This window comes from Ahaetulla prasina, chromosome 8, assembly GCF_028640845.1.
Source record: "Ahaetulla prasina isolate Xishuangbanna chromosome 8, ASM2864084v1, whole genome shotgun sequence".
NCBI lineage: Eukaryota > Metazoa > Chordata > Lepidosauria > Squamata > Colubridae > Ahaetulla > Ahaetulla prasina.
Window position 1 is genome coordinate 25,686,790 of NC_080546.1, and position 18,472 is coordinate 25,705,261.

General features: G+C 40.5%; 1 protein-coding gene across 1 annotated transcript in view; it reads right to left on the bottom strand.

Moving 5' to 3' along the window:
- MANBA (mannosidase beta) overlaps positions 1-18,472 on the bottom strand; it is a 59,830-nt gene that overhangs the window by 3,531 nt on the left and 37,827 nt on the right. The window contains exons 11-16 of the mRNA XM_058193120.1: positions 14,309-14,476; positions 9,068-9,286; positions 6,823-7,093; positions 5,117-5,124; positions 2,093-2,299; positions 238-495 (exon numbers count right to left, since the gene is read on the bottom strand). Coding sequence (XP_058049103.1) covers positions 238-495; positions 2,093-2,299; positions 5,117-5,124; positions 6,823-7,093; positions 9,068-9,286; positions 14,309-14,476 — 1,131 coding nt within the window. The remainder of the gene's footprint in view (positions 1-237; positions 496-2,092; positions 2,300-5,116; positions 5,125-6,822; positions 7,094-9,067; positions 9,287-14,308; positions 14,477-18,472) is intronic.

An 18,472-nucleotide genomic window follows, 5' to 3' on the forward strand; every position in this document is an offset into this window, starting at 1 on the left:
ATTGCAGAAATATACACATGATTAATGATTGTGTTACTTCTATCACCCAAACCCAGCTAGTTTCCTAACAAGCAGTTTTACACTTATATTTATGATTAACATGGTAATACAATTCAGAAAGTGATCGTATCTTACAACTGAATTCTAAGTCATTCAAAGTCATTGATTGAGAAAAGCAATTATAGAAATTGACTCTATTTGGCTGAGGTCAAAAGTATTGCTGGAAATGGTACTTACGTGAATGTGTGGATTCTTTAATCCTTTTGCATTTTTCAGTGAGGATAGGAAGTGGCAATTTATTGGACTGGAGGGTTCACCTTCAGTCTCAAAGTGAAAGGTAATGACGCAACTTTGCCTGGTACAATTTCCACATCTTTTCAAGAGATCATTGATGGGCTCCTTATAAATGGGAACTGCACTTCCTGCCTTAACAATCACATCATCTTTCGTCAAAGTACACACTGGATCCATTCTGCTCCAATCATATACAATTATCTATAGTGCCCATAAGACAGATCAAGAGAGAGAAAAAAACTGATTACGAGTGACTGTTCTCCATCAAATGAATTCAAGTACTCAAACATCTCTGTAAATTTCTTTAAAAAGTAGAATCATATTTTCATTACAGCTATCATGCTGCATCTTGTCTTGCATGACAGCTGTACAGCACAAAAAATAGAAAATATATTCTGTTTCACACCTGAAACAATCCACTGTGTTCTGGAAGTTGGACCAGTTGTGACTTATGGTAGAAAGAAACAAAGGCCAGAATATTTTGGTAGTTTCAGGTTTGTGCCAAAATAAAATCCAGAGAGATCCCAGAGTAATTTCAGAAGCTATATTGTATGTTGCCTCCTCTGTCCAGCTTAGCATCCTCTTTGGTTATCCAATGTTTTATCCTCCCAGTACATTCCCTTTGTCTCTCTCTCTCTCTCTCCTTCCCTCCCTCCCTCCTTCCCTCTTATGTTCCAATCTCCACCACTACCACCACCATCCACAAAATAAAACCAGACCAACTGCATTTATATGACATCTGGACTGAAATTATGAAACAAAATAGCCAAAATACACCTTTTTCAGTGTCGCTACAGAGCACTCCAAAACAGCTGTAACTTTTGCCCAGAATGGGTTGGGCACAGAATATTTTGGGTATTCTACTCTTACACCTTCTGTTGCAATGTTCACAGCTTTAGTTTAAAATATTAAATATAATGTTTAATTAAATATAACATAATATAACATTATTTCATTTCTGGCTTTTGAGCAAACTAAGGCAAGCTGAACTATCAGGCCCCCCCAAAAATAAAAATTCTAGTCTCTCTCAAATTTGATTCCTGGTAAAATCTATTCCAAGTTCTTTTCTTGGCAACTATATTTTTTATTTCCCAATCTAGCCTCCAGCCTTGAGATAGCCTTTAGCCTTTCATGCACATAATTACCAGGCCCATTTCTGCATAACATTTTTCTGAATGTATTCAAGGTCAGCTATGAGTTGCCATCCACTATGACATCAGGCAAAACCACAAAAAACGAATCAAAATAGAAAGGGTTTTCTTGTGTTTTCTCCCTTCCTTGCCTCTTTAAAAACGTTTTTTTTCCCGCCTCTTTTTTAAGGCCGAGAATTTTGCTGGTGATTTTGCCTCAAAGCAAAATTTTGTTGCTGCCATTTTTCTTTCTCAGAGTACATCCTTGTCCCAAAGAAAAAGGGAAAGGGAAAGGGAAGGGGAAAGGGAGAAAAAAGAAGCCAAGTCATGAAAGGTAAAGAATCTTCTATAAAATTGCTCTGGACATTTTTTCACGGCTCACACTGCAAACTATAGAATGAAGCCAAAACCACAAAAGAAAATTACTGTGTTAGATGTTTAATTCTTTCCCACTTCTCTTTTAAGAAGATATTATAGTCATCAAAGCACCAAAGAAAACATTTCTTGCTTCAGAATTCATTTTAGTCATAAAAATTTTTTAAGCAACCCAGTAAAAACAAAATAAACAATAAACCATTGTCTTTTACAATCGACTGGCAGTTTTCCTTTTCCCCTATTCCAGAATCTTCTCCAGCTCACATTTCAATGTGAAGCAAAAGGGGACTTACTTTGAGGGCCAGGTTGTAGTCAGAATGAAAATCCGAGACTCCATATATGTAGAAAACATTTTCCTTCTCATACGCCACAGGCAGCAAAGGAGCAAAGAAATGCTTGGCAAAGTAATGAAGCATCTTCCATTTGCCACCATATTCTAAGAAAAGGTTCAAAATAGAAAAAAAAATCACCACACTCTTCTCAGAAGAACCCAAATAGAACTATGAACCATGGTGGCACAGTGGTTAGAGTGTAGTACTGCAGGTTACGTCTGCTGACTGCCGACTGACTGCAATTTGGCAGTTCAAATCTCACCAGGCTCAAGGTTGACTCAGCCTTCCATCCTTCTAAGGTGGGTAAAATGACCTAAATTGTTGAGGGCAATGTGCTGATTCTATAAACCAGGGGTGGGTTCTACCTACCTTTACTACTGGTTCGCAGAAGGATCACATGCGTGGGCTTGCTTCGCTCGTGTACTCGTGCTTCCTTCTGCATATGCACACAAGCTTCTGCACATGATGATGACGTCAGGGTTGGTGGGCGGAGCCTCCCCCCAGTTTTAATACCAGTTTGCAAGAACTGGTCCGAACCGGAGGCAACCCACCACTGCTGTAAACAGCTTAGAGAGGGCTGTAAAGCACTGTAAAGTGGTATATAAATCTAAGTGCTATTGCTATTCAGCTTCAAAAGCCTGCTCCCTTCTCTTCATTCAGGAGGAGCTCAAAGACTGTCCCTACATATATTGCCTTAGAAAAGGTTGCCAGAATCTGAAATCTACAGATAAGTTGCTTGCTGGGAATTTTAGGAGTTGCCATTCCAAAATGTCATGGGAGGGCTGGAGGATTGGGCATGGATACCTTATAAGTACAGCTTTTTGGGGGCAGCAATGTACAGGTTGTCCTTGACTTACAACCACAACTGAAACCAAAATTTCTGTTGCTAAGTAAAACAGCTGTGAAGTGAATTTTTTGCCTCATTTTAAGACCTTTCTTGCCAGAGTTGTTGTGAATCACTGCAGTTGTTAAGTTAATAGCACGGATATTAAGTGAATCTGGTTTCCCCTTTGACTTTGTCAGAAGGTCACAAAAGATCATGTGATCACATGACCCAGAGACTACTGTAACTGTAATAAGTAAGAGCTGGTTGCCAAGCACCTGAATTTTGATCACATGACCACAGCAGTGCTGCCACAGTCGTGTGAAAAATGGTCATTTTTCTTCACATTTTTCGCTGCTCTTGTAATTTAAAATAGTCAATAAATTAACTGTTGTAAGTCAAGGGCTGCCTGTAGTACATAACAGAAATAACACCAAGTATAGTGGTGTTAAAGAATAACAAATGTATGACTACAGGAACTTTTGGGAATCACAATCCATTTCCTGAACTGAATCAATGAAAGATTCAGGCACTGTAAACTAGATGGCCTAGTCCTGGAACTAGGAAGAACAACCTGGCTCAATGAGACTTCTTAGACTTCTTGGTGGGATTTTGATATAATTCACCATGATGTCTTATGGAGGGCTAGGATATTATAAATAAGAACCTAAGAAGGTGGACTGGAGTGTTTCATTGGGCTCTACCTTATTTCCCATGCTGTTTATATCAGAGTTTGTTGCAGAAATTAAATCCAGAAAGCACACACAGGTAAACGGATTCAGCAGGATTCATTAACTTCTTAATATACATATAACACATGAAGATAAATGTACAATACCAATATAGATTCTTTTTCAATGTAGTAGCAGTTACAAGCAAAACACACAGGCAGAAGTACAGAACAGTTTTTAGTTTCAATTTCAGCAGAGCAGACAAGCCCATGCTTGTTTCATTTCAGAGCTGAGCAGAGCTTAATACCAAGAGAGCCTCCTCTATCCAGGGCAGTTAACCTTCTGCAGAGCCTCAGCTGCCTAAGCCGTGCCCAGACTCCAGTTTTAAGTTTCTGTTTCCAAATAAGCCTCATTGGCTGAGCCTATTACCATGCCTATTCACTGGCTGACCTTATTACCATGTCTCCATTCAGTCCCCATTGGCTGATCTATTCCAGTCCATGAATATTCATACTCTGACAGTTTAGTATATAGATGAATGAATTTGGATGATGTCTTATAGAATTTAAGTTCCGACAAGATGGAGATGCTATTGATCATAGGAAATGGGCTTTAAGATCATTCTGTTCTGGATAAGGCTACCATCCCTCAGAAAGAACAGATCCACTGTCTTGGACTGATCCTTGATTTCAGAGGCATTGTAATTCTCAGGTGGGCTCTGAGGCCCTCATGCCAGACACAGGATAGACCAGAGGTCTTCAAACTTGGCAGCTTTAAGACTTGTGGACTTCAACTCCCGGAATTCTCCAGCCAGCTGTGCTTGAAGTTCACAAATCTTAAAGCTGCCAAGTTTGGGGACCCCTGGGATAGACATTTATTGGTTTTAGACAGAGACCCTATATTTTTACAAAAGGGATATTGTACATTTTGAAACATATATACAGAACAGATTTCTCCCAGCCCCCTCTTAAAAGTCTCAATTTGTTGAAAATATAAAGCTCAATAACAGGGCTATGAGAAGGGGAAAGTAGCCTCATTCTCCTGAGCCTTTGATTAAAGCAGTGTTTTTCAACCTTGGCAAATTTTAGATGCATGGACTTATACTGATTGGGGAATTATGCTGGCTGGGGAATTTTGAGAACTAATGTCTGCACATCATACAGTTGCCAAGGTTGAAAAACACTGGATTAAAGTATAGAATTTACAAGAAGTGATGTGTGTATGTGTTTATTTCTAAGGACTGTAGACATCTCGAAATAATTAGCCAGGAAGCTGCACTGGTAGCTTGATTTTTACATTTTCGTGTAATGCTATTTAAGCCTTATTATATCTTATAATTATTTCTGCAAATGTAAGGAATTCAGTGTAACCTCAATCTCTCCATTCCTAAACTCTCACAAAGTGAAACATAATTAACAGCATTTTTTTCATTAAGATTCTGCCTGAGCTCACAGGCCAGAAAACTCAAGCCAGCCCCATCTAGTGGCCTGCCTGAAACCCTGCAGGTAGATACATTTGTAAATTTTAGAGTAAGGTTTCATGTACTTTTTATCTTCTCCATTAAAAAAAAAAGCTTAGTTTTGTTTATCACATGTGAATTTATCTGTCATTCAGAAAAGGTAAATTCTAAATTATATAAGTTATTGCTCTTCCTTTTTCACCTTTCAAAAGGGAGTGTAGGAGGTGAAAGTGGTATCTCCCTCATCTGCTCGACTGGAGAAGGACACCGATGTCTCTATGGAAACTGGGGCTTCCATAGAGGCAGAGGGAGCCACCAAGATTAATCTAAGAGACAAGGCCAGTGTTTTGACCCAGTTCCCCAAACACGACAAACTCTCTGATGTGAACTCAAAAGATCCCTTTATTGGGAATGCTGGCAGTCCTGGCAAAAAGTTTCTCTCACAGGCTAACAAGTCCGGCTGGCCGGAAGATGAATAGTTGTCTGCCACACCTATTCATCTCCACCCCCTGCCTTTTATCCCCAGAGCTAGGGTGGGCCTCGTTAGCAGCAGTGGCCCTTCCTTCCCCAGGATTGGCCCACGGCTTTCCACTGCTCTCCTCTTTTCTGCCTTCTGCGCAGCCGCGCATCAGGCACTGGACCCAGCTGTTCCTCTTCTTCTTCATCAACCACCTCCAGACCTGGGGGCTGTTGACTCTCCATCTGAGGACTGACGGATGGCCCAGGCTCCGCTTCTGCTCTCTCTCTCTCTCTCTCTGCCACCTCCATTCCCTCTTCCCCCTCGCACTCTCAGGTAGCTCTGATGCTGACCTTGACTCCAACACCTCCTCCTCCTCCTCTGATTTGGCTCTTGGCAGGGCCAGTGGCCAACAGGCCACAACAGCCAGCCAAGATGTAACGATTCAGAAAGTTTCTTGGAAATGAGGTTCCAAAGATATGGGGCAGCCATATCATTTTCCAGACTCCCAATGTTCTTTGACCTTTAAATCATGGTTTGAAATCAGACCAGTGAGGAGATCACCTATCTCAATATAAAACCTGAGTAGACATTATGGTCAACAAAAAAAATCTTCTTAAAATTTCCCTCAGTTTTTCCTACTCCCTTTTTTTAAGCTCATATTGAGAGGGTTTTCTCTAATGATGTTTCCAAGCTTTGACAAGCAATCCCTCAGGAGCTGTGCTGAGCAAAAGTTGATTTTTGGACTGAAACTGAATCCAATTTTACTGAATCACTCTTGTCAGGGGGGCTCTGTGGTGGCCTGGCCGGGGCTGGGGGGATCCACTTTTGCTAATAGTTTGATTTGCTAGCATGCCCCCCCACCACCTGGGCTCCATTTTCATCCAAGACAGCCTCCTGCAGCCCTCTGCCAGTGAAAAGGGCCACCAGGCACAGCCTCCTGAGCTCTGTTTTCACTGGCAGAGGCACCTTTGCTGTTTCCAGGGTGGCCACACAGGCTAGATGTAAGCACCCCGTGGGCCAGATCTGGCCCGCAGGCCTTGAGTTTGACCCCTGCTCTAAGTGATGTTGCTATTGCTTAACTGCTAACATAACTGCGTAGCTCACTACTTAGTTGCTAACAGCTAAGATACTGTGCAGAATCCAAAATCCATGATGTGGGAAGACATATCCCCCCCCAAAGAGTGGGGAGGGATTTCATATAAATACAGTGTATTTACATACATACATACATACACACACAGAGGGAAGTTCAGTTTGTTCTTAGATCCAAGAATTAGCTTCTGCAAAATGTAAGCAGATTATTTGCTGCACATTTTCCATGAAAAATCTCAACATTAACTCCTTCTTTTTTAAGGTCACTGTTAACAATCTGACAAATACTTACCTGAGTGAGATAGATTATCTGTTTGAAGTTCTCAACTGGATTTACTACCTGAGGCAATTTAAAGTGAAGCTCTGCCTGCTGAAGCATCTCATCGTTACCTCCAGCATGATGTTGTCGGTGCAGGGAGAAATTACTCGTATAAGACCAATCTTCCTCCACAGAAACCTGAACTTAAAAAGAATACATTCATATGATTATAAGAACAATGAGTAGCATTCAGAAATGCATGCAGCACTTTAAAAATCATATACTGTACTTCAAAATCAGTATCCTATTTATTCATTCAAATAATATAACATCCTCACCTAAAACAAGGACTCTAAAATTAATGCAAAGCTCTTAAACATTTGGGAGCTTGGAGGGAATAGCCCTTAGGATGACTCTTTCTTAAAAAAATAATGTTACTATAATTGCTTCAAATTGTGATAGCTCATTTATTTTTGTATAGCTGAAATAAACCTATTGTTCCTAATGTTGGGTTTAGACCCAGGAATCGTAATTTCTTTCTTCTGATCCAAGTTGTTCTACTTTTTCGTTTCTATGAGAGAAAATTTTTCAAAGTAGCATTACGTTCTGAATTCTCCAAGGCACCTTTGTTGGTTTTCAGATGAGCTAAGAATCATGCCACAACCAGAGAAATCACTTTAAGGCAGCATAACGTATCCTATATTCATTCAACAGGCTATTGGTTTAAACTGGAAAAAAGGAAACCATGTGCAGACTTGTCAGCCATCCTTTGTTGGATTAGAACTGCCTCCAAGCATCCAGTTAGAGAAGCACTGGAGAATTTATGTTTCTTTTTTGCTTTTGAGCTTACAAATTAACATAGGCATGCCTGACAAACAGGGGAATAAATACTATTTTAAGTCTGCAGCTTTGGCTTCTCTGTAAAGCCAAGCGTGTGCCCACACATCCTTCTACTGAAGAAATGGAGGAGACACAAGAGATAAGAATTTATTTATTTTTTCTTAAAGTGAATTTGGTCATTTAGGTGTTGGTGGAGCATAACTGAACACCATTTCAATGCGTGCATCTGTGCATTTAATATGCAGATGTTTAAATATGCAAACGGCATCAGCAGGGGAAGAAAAGTAACTAAGACATCTCAGCAGATACTCAATTTATCATCGCTACCATCTCCATCTCCAGCTGAGAATCCAAGGAAAATTTTAGTTCTGAGTCTATTGAATCTCTTACGGGGAGCCTGGAACCCCCAGAGAGTGCATCTCTGGGTGGCGGATTGGGGGCCCCTACCCAGTATGGCTTTTATGTTGTAAGGGTGGGTTGGAGGGAATCAAATACCTCCCATGGACCTGTTGAGTGACAGCTGGCTCATCAGTATCGAATGAAGGCGGAGACCACATTGGTCAGAATGGCTTCAGAAGAACAGCACATGGTATGGTGGCAGCCACTTGAACAGCGTGTGCACAGTGGTGTAGAAAGCAAAGGGAAGACTATATATTTCCCAGGGAAATCATGTTAATGTCAGCAAAACCTAACAATGGCCCCAAGTAAGGGCGCCCCTTAAATGGGCCAGGGATGCTAATAATCTCCCGGTCCGCTAGAAGCATGATAAACCAAAAGCTATTAATTGGAATATAGAACCTAAGAAGGCCAACAAGGTCCAGGCAGAAGGAAAACATCATTGCTTTCAAAATCTAAGGAACTGGTTTGGACAAAACTCAGCAGCACTTTTTTGTGCGGTTGTTGATAAAAATAGGATCGCCAACACGATCGCTAATGTCCAATGACGAATATGGTACAAGAAGAAGAAGTCTATTGAATCTCTCTATATATTATCCGATCTCTGAATCTATTAGGTTTCCAAAGGTCAAAGTCAGTGTTTCTCCATTTGAGCAGCTTTCAGATTTGTGTACTTTAACTCCCAGAATTCTCCAGCCAGCCAGCCACTTTAATCTAGCAAAGGCTGTTGAGAATTCGGAATTGAAAATGTAGCATCCAATTTTATATGGTTTTATTTGAAGCACAGGGTGCTGGGTTCCACAATATTTAATCTCATTCTTTGGTGTTTTGACCTAAGACTGAGACCAGATGGACCCTTCAGCTGATTCCCTAAGTGTTGTGTTACATTCACAAAATGGGCTGGAGAGTGAGAAAAGACAACTGGCTTTTATTTACCTGTATCAAGGTGCTAAAGGAAGGCCATGACTGAAAGCCATATTCAGAGGCAAACCGAGCCCTGGGATACAGGGTCCAGTCCCAGCAGTTATTCAGGTAATTGTAATAATGGGTATCTCCATAATGGGTGTCATAAGGGTTACGAGCCAACCAGCCTTCCTTGATTGACTCCAATCCGTTGGTAGGGCTTGAGGCAATAAAAGGACGGCTCTGATCTTCCTATATTGAACAAGATTCGACATAATAGAATAATTAACATCAAGAAATAAAAGAGCTGCTATAAAAACTATCTTGGCAAATTGTAATTTGGAAAGTAAAAGCCAACAGTAGATTTTCATGCTGAATCATGTTCTCTTTTCCCCAGAATACTAATTTCTATTATTTCTGCTTAACTGAATGTTTCAATAAATAACAGATTCCTGGAATTAGATTTTCAGGTGCAAGAAACAGTTTCATATTACAGCATTCGAAGGGATTGAATCAGATTCACAGAACCATAGTGTTGGAGGGGAAGGGGGACTTTGGTTCTCTGATCCAACTGCCTGCTTAGTAGAATAATATAAATCAGGGTTGTCAAACTCAAGGCCCACAGGCTAGATCTGCCCCATGGGGTGCTTGGATTTGGCCCACAGGGCCACCCTGGAAATAGCAAAGTCCATGGTGCCTCTGACAGCAAAAACTGAGCTCTTGGGCTCCATTTTCAGTTGCCACAGCCTCCTGCGGCCCTCTGCCAGCCTGTTGTGGTCCGTCAGCAGCCTGCAGTGCTGACAACGGAATCGGACAGCTATGAGGCAGAGGTGAGGCCAGGGCCATCGGGAAGTGAGGTGCGGACTCCAGAGCCTCCAGAGACTGATAGTAGTGAGGCAGAGGAACAGGAGGAGCCTGTTTCTAATGCTCGCATGAGAAGAGCTGCCAAAAGGCAAGAGCAGCTCAAGCAGAGATGACAACTCGGGAGTAAGGCCAAGAGATGATTGGCCCCTCCCATAAGGTTTAAAACAAGACCAGCACTGGTGTTTCAGCTTGCCGGAAAACAACGTTGTAGCTGCTCTGACTTCTGGACATTTATCAGGAAGGGCCTTTGGCAGTTTGCCTAATTGGACTCAGGTTTGTGATACCCGAAGATTGTGTGTTTGTGAGGCCTTTGTTTTATTTTGAGTTACACGACGCTGGGAATGAAGTAATTCCCAGCTGTTCGAATAAAGTTTATTTTATCACGGACTGAGTTTGTTGCTACCTACTTGGGTCTGGGTCACAACACAGCCCTGTTTTCGCTGGCAGAGGGCTGCAGGAGCCAAAAATGGGGCCTGAAGGCTAGCAAAACAAACTAAAAACAAAACAAAAAGAGAAATGTTTCCATTATTGCATCTGAGCATGCAAGAAGGAACAGGAAAGGAGAAACGGAAAGAGAAAGAAAAAGAAGGGAAGATGGGAAGAGAGCAAGGAAGGAAAAATAAGGAAAGAGGGAAAGGAAGAAAAAGGAGAATGAAGGGGGAAGGAAAAAGAAGAAAAGGAAGGGAGGGAGGGAGGAGAGGGAGGGAGGGAGATAATTTATTTTATTTATTTATTTATTTATGTATTCGAATTTTTATACCGCCCTATCTCCCGAAGGACTCAGGGCGGTTCACAGCCAGATAAAAACATGCAAATAATACAGGTAAAAACAACAATTAAAAAACTTATTAATTAGGCCAAATTAAAAATATCACTAAAATAAAATAATATAAAACCCCATTAAAAACTAAATTTAAAAACTAAAACCCTAGGCTAGCCCTGCGCAAATAAATAGATGTGTCTTAAGCTCGCGGCGGAAGGTTCGGAGGTCAGGAAGTTGACGAAGCCCTGGGGGAAGCTCGTTCCAGAGGGTGGGAGCCCCCACAGAGAAAGCCCTTCCTCTGGGTGTCGCCAGTCGGCACTGCCTGGCGGACGGCACTCTAAGGAGTCCCTCTCTGTGAGAGCATACGGGTCGGTGGGAGGCGATCGGTGGCAGTAGGCGGTCCCGTAAATAACCCGGCAGTAGGCAGTCCCGTAAATAATGAAAGTGAGGGAGGGTTTGAGGGACTTAGCACTTGGCCACCACAGGTGCCCCTGATATGAGTGATGTTGAGCTGGTCACGCCCACCCTGGCCACACCCCACCCTGCCCATGCCCACCCCGGCCCCCAAAGATCAAAAACAACCTTGATGCGTCCCTCAGTGAAATCAAGTTTGACATCCCTGATTTAAATTAAACTATCAGATAGCTAAATGATTGTGGGTTGTTGTTTTTTACATATCTAGTGATTAAACTCTCAAACTGCAAGAAAAGTAGATAGAAAATCTTAGGACTCATCCATGCACTTGGTTTGTAATAATCCAGGATGTCCTCTGCATCTCTTCAAATTCTTTTACAGTAGAGCTGATTAACTTCCCACCCAGTTCAGCCATTTACATGGCCAAAGTACCTTCAAGTAGTGTTAATGAACACCATGTCATGCTCCCTTATCAATTTTCCTCTCCCCCTGATGAACTCAAGGCAACACAACAAGGTTATGTGGTTTTTCCAAGGTTTCTTATGCTGACAGGAAAGAAACCCTATGTGTGTATGCCGTGGGGGGAAACATGAGAGAGAGAGGAACTACAAAAGCAAGATAAGAAAAGAGATGCTGGCTGGATATTGATTTTTATACTTCTCCTTTGGCCAGAGGAGAACTTCCTTTGGAAGAGAATAGTTGTTAATTATTCGTTCTCAGGGGAAAAAAATGAGCTTCAAGGGATGAAACCAGTAGTTCCATGGAAATGCCTCTGGAAAAACTGAGAAAGGGCCAACAAGTTGTATCCAGGAAATGAAGATGCAATTCCTTTTACATTTCTTAGGCATTGCCTACATAATTTTCTCCTCCCAGTTCTATTTAAGTCTTTGACAATTTCCAAAGAAACAACTCATCATATTTGCTTCCTGAAGGACAAAGGAATCTTTCACCCGTGTCAGTTTACCTCCTAACTATTGTGCGTAATTCCCCATGTACATTAATGTTCACCATTTTAGCTATCAAACTCAGCTCTTTCATTGAAAGATGAGGCAATTTTGAGGATAATCACAGGGAGAGTAGAAGGTAATTTTCTTTCATGACCAAGATAATCCAAAGGGAGCTAATGCCTCCATCTTCAATATGGATAGTATATGGCAGGGGTGTCAAACTTGATTTCATTGAGGGCCCCATCAGGGTTGTGTTTGACCTCGGATGTGTGTGGGGTGTGTGTGGACGTGGCTGCGGTGGGCATGGCCAACTCAGTGTCACTCGTGTCAGGGGTACCTGTGGCGGCCCAAGCACTCTGTCAGCGAAAACGGGCTCCCAAGCTCAAGGCCCTCCTGAGCTCCATTTTTGCTGGCAGAAGCACCACGGGCCTTTTTTTTTTTTTTTTGAATTTATATCCCGCCCTTCTCCATCCTTTGCTGTTTCGAGGACAGCCCTGCAGGCCAGATCTAAGCACCCCAAGGGCTGGATCCAGCCTGTGGGCCTTGAGTTTGACACCCCTGGTATATGGCATATCCAAAGGTCATCCTATCTTTGAAGGGAATGAAACAGAAAATTGGACAAAAGAATCCATTTCTTGGAGAAGCCCTTTCATCCCCTATAAGCACAGGGCTCTAGGAACAGCTTTCTGTCTGAGCAGCTGCGGCCGTATGTTTTATTCTCAGTGGGCTGTACGTGGATGCAGCCATGACAATTGCCTGCATAGGCAGCTGGTACAACCGTCAGAGAATGATATTAAATTGCATCATCTCTTGAACAATCTTTCAAGAGGGGAAGCCCGTTCTAATGTTTATACTTCTTTTCCTATGGTTACTAATTATTTCTTTCACCAGGCACAGCCTTCAATGTGGATAATACAGGGAAGACCTTTTTTCCCAGTCCCAAAATGCCTTTGTACCTAGAATAAAAAAATAATAATAATACCCCTTTCAGACTATTCTTGCCAGACTGCTGCTATTCAACAACAGAATGCTTTCAGAAGCACAAGTGCTGGGGGTGGGGGCGGAATGAGCCCAAAGTACAATGTTTGCATCCTATAATGTATCATAAACAGCTTTCTGGTTTGTTTTTTTTAGTCAGAATTCAGAAAAATTCATAACAATCATTGCCCACTGGACTGCACATCTTGTAACCAGATCTTTGACATTCCAATGTGAAGTGGCCATTGGCAGAGATGATAACGTTCCAGGATTTGTTGTCTGCTTAAGATTTCAGAAAAGAGGAGGAGAGGGAAGAAGAAAATACAAGGAAGAAAGGAAGAAAAGAGATGTGAGAGATAAGACATCTCATCATCCAAACAACATGGCAGCTGGATTGATAGGTAGGTAGCCCGGCCTGGACCAGACTGATATAGAAGGGGGGGAAAGCTGTGTTCAAAACTAAGGATTCATGGTCACGTATTCTTGTGAGCAATGCAATAAGGTCATCAAGCAGATGCGTAACAAGGGCATGATAAAAACAGCCTCCTCTTTCTATATCATTAGGTCTATTAGAGAAGTCAGGCAAGATTCCTAAAAACACAGAGGTATTCCAAGAGGATCCAGGAGGCTAAACTAGGCCAGATAATCATCACCATTTTTAAGACAGACAGAATGATTTAATCTTCTGTCTGTTTGTTTTTTACAAAATGCCTGAAGAAATACTATTACTATTAATATAGTCTCATAATTAGTAAGTTAACCATGTCCCAATTCGAACAGACTACCTTTAGTCGCAAAATGAAAAAAGGAAATATTTATCTCTGTGAACTCAGGAGTCCCTGAGAAAGAGTAGGTATGCAGGGTAAAAGATAATTGTTGTTTGTCTTAATTTTGAGAAAAACTGTACAATCTCTTTTTAAACATATTTAACAAAGCAAACACTGATATTCAAATTAGGACATTGGTCTTTTTCCCTCCTGAGCAAAACTCTTCTAACCTGCTACAACAGGTAATCAACAGAAGAAATCATTTTAATACATATCTTACAAAGCCAGCACAAATGTAAGGGGAAGGCAGAACATAAAGCACTGTCAGCGCATTTTGAGAACATCAGAACTCAAAGGAAACAGATGTTTCCAGATTTTATCTAGTGCGTCTTTAATGTTAAGGGTTTGCTTGCAAAATTATTCAAAACAATCTACTCATTTCCAAACTCTGAAGGAAAGTCACAATTTGTCAGAACATAAAACCAACTAAAATGTCAGCCCGTTTTAGATCTATAAGGGGGGGGGGGAAAGCGGTACTTACAGCAAAAACAATTTCTCGGATATTATCCACATAAAGTGTCACATAATCTTTGAAATAAAGGTTCATCTGTGCACTTGGAATGGAGAACCAATTGGTGGAAAGTGCAGCTTCATTTTCATTGTTCCCACTCCATAAAATGATGGAAGGGTGACATTTCAGTCGCTTTACCTGGAAAGAATGTTCTTTCAAGTAAAAAGTATTTGTATAAAATTGCAAATTATTTATATTAAAAGTATTTGTATGAAAAAGCCTAAAGTCAAACAAAACAAAAGTAATACTTCAAAGACTGGCTTCTTTCAGATGCACTTCCAGTTGTAGAAAGTTAGTACTTACCCCTCTCCTAGAAAATTGAAATATTCTAGGAAATGTTAAAAAGGAGGAATATTATATTTCCCTGGATGAGAAAGGAGAAATGTGTTTTTAAAGACAAAGCAGCTCCTTGCAGCTCCCTCTCCCCAGCAGATATTTGGTGCACATTAAGACTGGGCCAGCCTGTGGATGTAGTTTAAATGATTATTTGTTTTAATTGACACGTTTATAGATAGTAAAAGTTATGAAGTTAAGCTGGAAATATTATATTTGAGAGATTTTATTCGAAATGATATTTGATTGGGAGTAGTATTGGAAGATTGGATATTAAATGTTATGACAATTGAAGAAATATATAAGTGATAAAAATTTGAATTTGAGAAGCTGGATTGTAATTTAAGAAATGGACTTATGAAATTTGAAGGAATATACAAGTGGGTGAAAAAAAATTGAATTTTAGAAGATGGACTAATTTTTAAAATGGACTGTAAGAAGAACGGACATTAAATGTTATGGCAATTGAAGAAATATATAAGTGATGAAAATTTGAGTTCGAGAAGATGGACTGTAATTTGAGAAATGGACTTATGAAATTTGAAGGAATATACAAGTGGGAAAAAAATTGAATTTGAGAAGATGGATTAATTTTAAAAATGGACTGTAAGAAGAAGTAATATGTGAAGTTGGTATTGCTTCTTTTCTTTTTCTTTTATTATTCTTTCCTATCTCTTTATTTTTATTGTGAGGAGATCTAAAGTTTTAAATTTTTAAAGGTGGGAGGTTATGTATATTTTGTATACTTTAGCTTGTGATTGTTGGTCATAATACCCGGTATTTGCTCTGGGAAGTCTGGGTGGGGGGAAGGGGGAGGAGGGGGGGGAAAGGGGGGAAAATGATACATGGATTGATTATTAATGTACAGTAATTTTTGAAGATATGAAATTAAAATTTAAAATGATATTTGGGATGCTCGACTGCCATTTCAGAAAGAAAAGGAGAGAGGAGTAGAAGGAGGGAAGAAAGTAGGTAGGAAAGAGTAGAGAAGGAGGAGGGGAATAAGAAGGTTAGATAGGGTGGAAGAATGGAGGAGTGGAGAAGGAGGAGAGGAAGTAGTAAAGTGAAGGAGATGAAGGATGGGAAAGTAGTAGAGGGTAGAGAGAGAGGTTGTGAAGAAAGGAAGTGGCAATCGGGCAGGCCTGAATTAGTAATAAATAAAAATTAATGATTAATGATGGATAATAGTTTGTACATAAATATGATGTTGGAAAATGGAAATAAAAATTATTTAAAATAAAAGACTGGGCCAGCCTATCTACAAGACAAAAGTTCAAGCTCAAGAGTGATAGGATTAAGACATGACCCCCTCAGGACTCACTGCATTGTGAATTCACCTAGGGACATTATATCAGTCCAAGGTTCCACCAAACGTGACTCAGACAAACATGACTCCACATGGGAGTCTGACTACAACCAATAGAATACATTTCTTGCACAGGAACAGGAAGCTCAAGGGCAAGGCCCAAAAGAGGGTATAAATACCTCTCTCTCTCTCTCTATCCTCCATGTGTTCAGCTGCCCGGGACCTAAAACCCATGTGGTCCTGCCCATCAATAAAACCAACTTTCCAATCAGCCTCCATGTTTCCAGTGTCTTTCTCCCCACTTGGAACTGAACCCAGATGGACATTTCTTCCAACACAGTAATCAAAGCAAGCATGACCAAGGCTACCTTAAAAGTCAAAGGACACAAATGAAAAGAAAAGCAAAACCCACATACAGTGCATTCAGAAAGTATTCAGACCCCATTCACTTTTTGTCAATTTTGTTACACTGCAGCCTGATTCTATAGATTCTTCTTATCCCAACGTGATATTTTAGGGGTTTTTTTTCTTTTTAATAATTTTACAGACATTTCTAAAATTCTGTTTTCACTTTGTCATTAGGGGGTACTGAATGTAGATTAATGAGGAAAAAGATGAATTTCAACAACAGCAGAATCAGGCTGCAACATAACAAAATGGACAAAAGTGAAAGGGGTCTGAACACTTTCTGAATGGACTGTAACATTATCAAGTGTCTTTAATGTATCTGGAAATTTAAAGAAACCTATTCTTCATATGCTGGAATTTTGTTCTAAAAAGTCCAAAGAACAAGAATCTAGTCCCTGTACACCAGCTCCTGTTTAAGTTTTTTTTAATTATAATAATTACTAAGGAAAGAATTAGATTAGAATTGCCCAATGGTGCCCAGTTATTTCTATTGAATCTGCTAGCTAGGTTTATCTCTGATAAACAAACAAACAAACAAACAAACAGGGCATTTAATGTTGTGAAGCTTTTATCAACAGATTGGAAATTTCCAAAGTCACTCCCTATTAAAGGATTAATCGAGTCATATCTTCTTCCACCAAGGCAAATTATCTGAGCTAAATATGTATAGCGGCATTGGGACCATGAATATCAATTATATAACCTGCAGCCAACAATAAAACACAGCTTTCCTTGTGTTTCTTTTTAAGAGAGATCAGAATAGTTTAGAGCAGTGTTTCTCAAACTCAAGCACTCAGAGGAGAATCTTCCTCAGCTGAGCACAAAAAAGACTCTGTTTATTTAAGCCAGAGAGGCAAAAAACAACTGAAACTTGCTTGTGATAAACTTTGCCTGAAAATCATCCAGGGATTTCAAAGAAATTTTACTACGGTACCTACAAGTACCTATTTCTGAAAACATCAGAACAGAACTCAAACAGGAATGTAGTTTACAGTCCAATACAGTGAATAGTTTGTATAGGATCCATTTATAAGCTTTGAGTTTGCCCCTTATTGGAATTTACACAGTGTCACTCTTGATAGCAATGATGCATCCAGAAACGATCTCCTCTTCTTAATGCATCCAAACTCTATGAATCCCAGCCAGGGTGAAAAATGCTACTGGTTCGCTCCGGTTCAGGAGAGTCGATAGTGATAAAAACCACCGGTTCAGGTGAACTAGTAGTAAAAAAAAAACAGCTACCGTTTCGGGCAAACCGGTAGTTAGCTACCATTCCAGTTGAACCGGCAGTTTAAAAAGCTACCGGTAGTTTAAAAAAGCTACCAGTTCCCCTGAACCGGTATTACCAACAATCAGCTGTGCAGCGGGGTTTAGCTCTGCTAGAAAGCAGGAAATCCTGCTTTCTAGCGAAGCTAAATCACATGCCACAGCTGATTCCCCCCCTCACTTCTACTTATCTTCCCAAGCCTGCTTTTGGTGCACATTGCCCACACGCATGTAGCGCGCATTTGGCACCCAGCGCGCATGCGCAGCCAGCAAAACGGTAGCAAACCGGTTCGGATTTCACCATTGATCCATGCAACTATTCAGTGATGGAATTTACTATGGGCCAGAGATGGTAGTAATGAAACTACTAGTTCTACCAGCTCAAAATTATACTGGCCCACTTTCAGTATTTACAATCAGATTATTAAATGATCAAGCATATAGTACAAGCTAATCAGTGAACACTTTTCTATATGAAAGGTAATCCACATTACAATGTAGTTCCTCTGAGGCAAGAAAGCACCCATTTTTTTCCTCCATAATCCAATCCATTCAGTCCTCCCCCCTCCCGTGTCTCTCTTTCTGTCTCTCTCCCACCTCATCTTATCTCTTTTTCCTCCTCCTTGGCCAAAATCCATATAAAATAGCTAAGAGGTTTCCCTTGGCATCAGCGGAAGCTCACATGCTGTGCATGTGGAGAATATTCATCATATGGATCATTCATCATGAGGAAAAAACGGTTAACAGGCCATAAAACACTTTTTGCTCCATGTGGAAATTAGGTTGGGAAGGATGGAAGCTTTATGGAGATTTTAAGGATG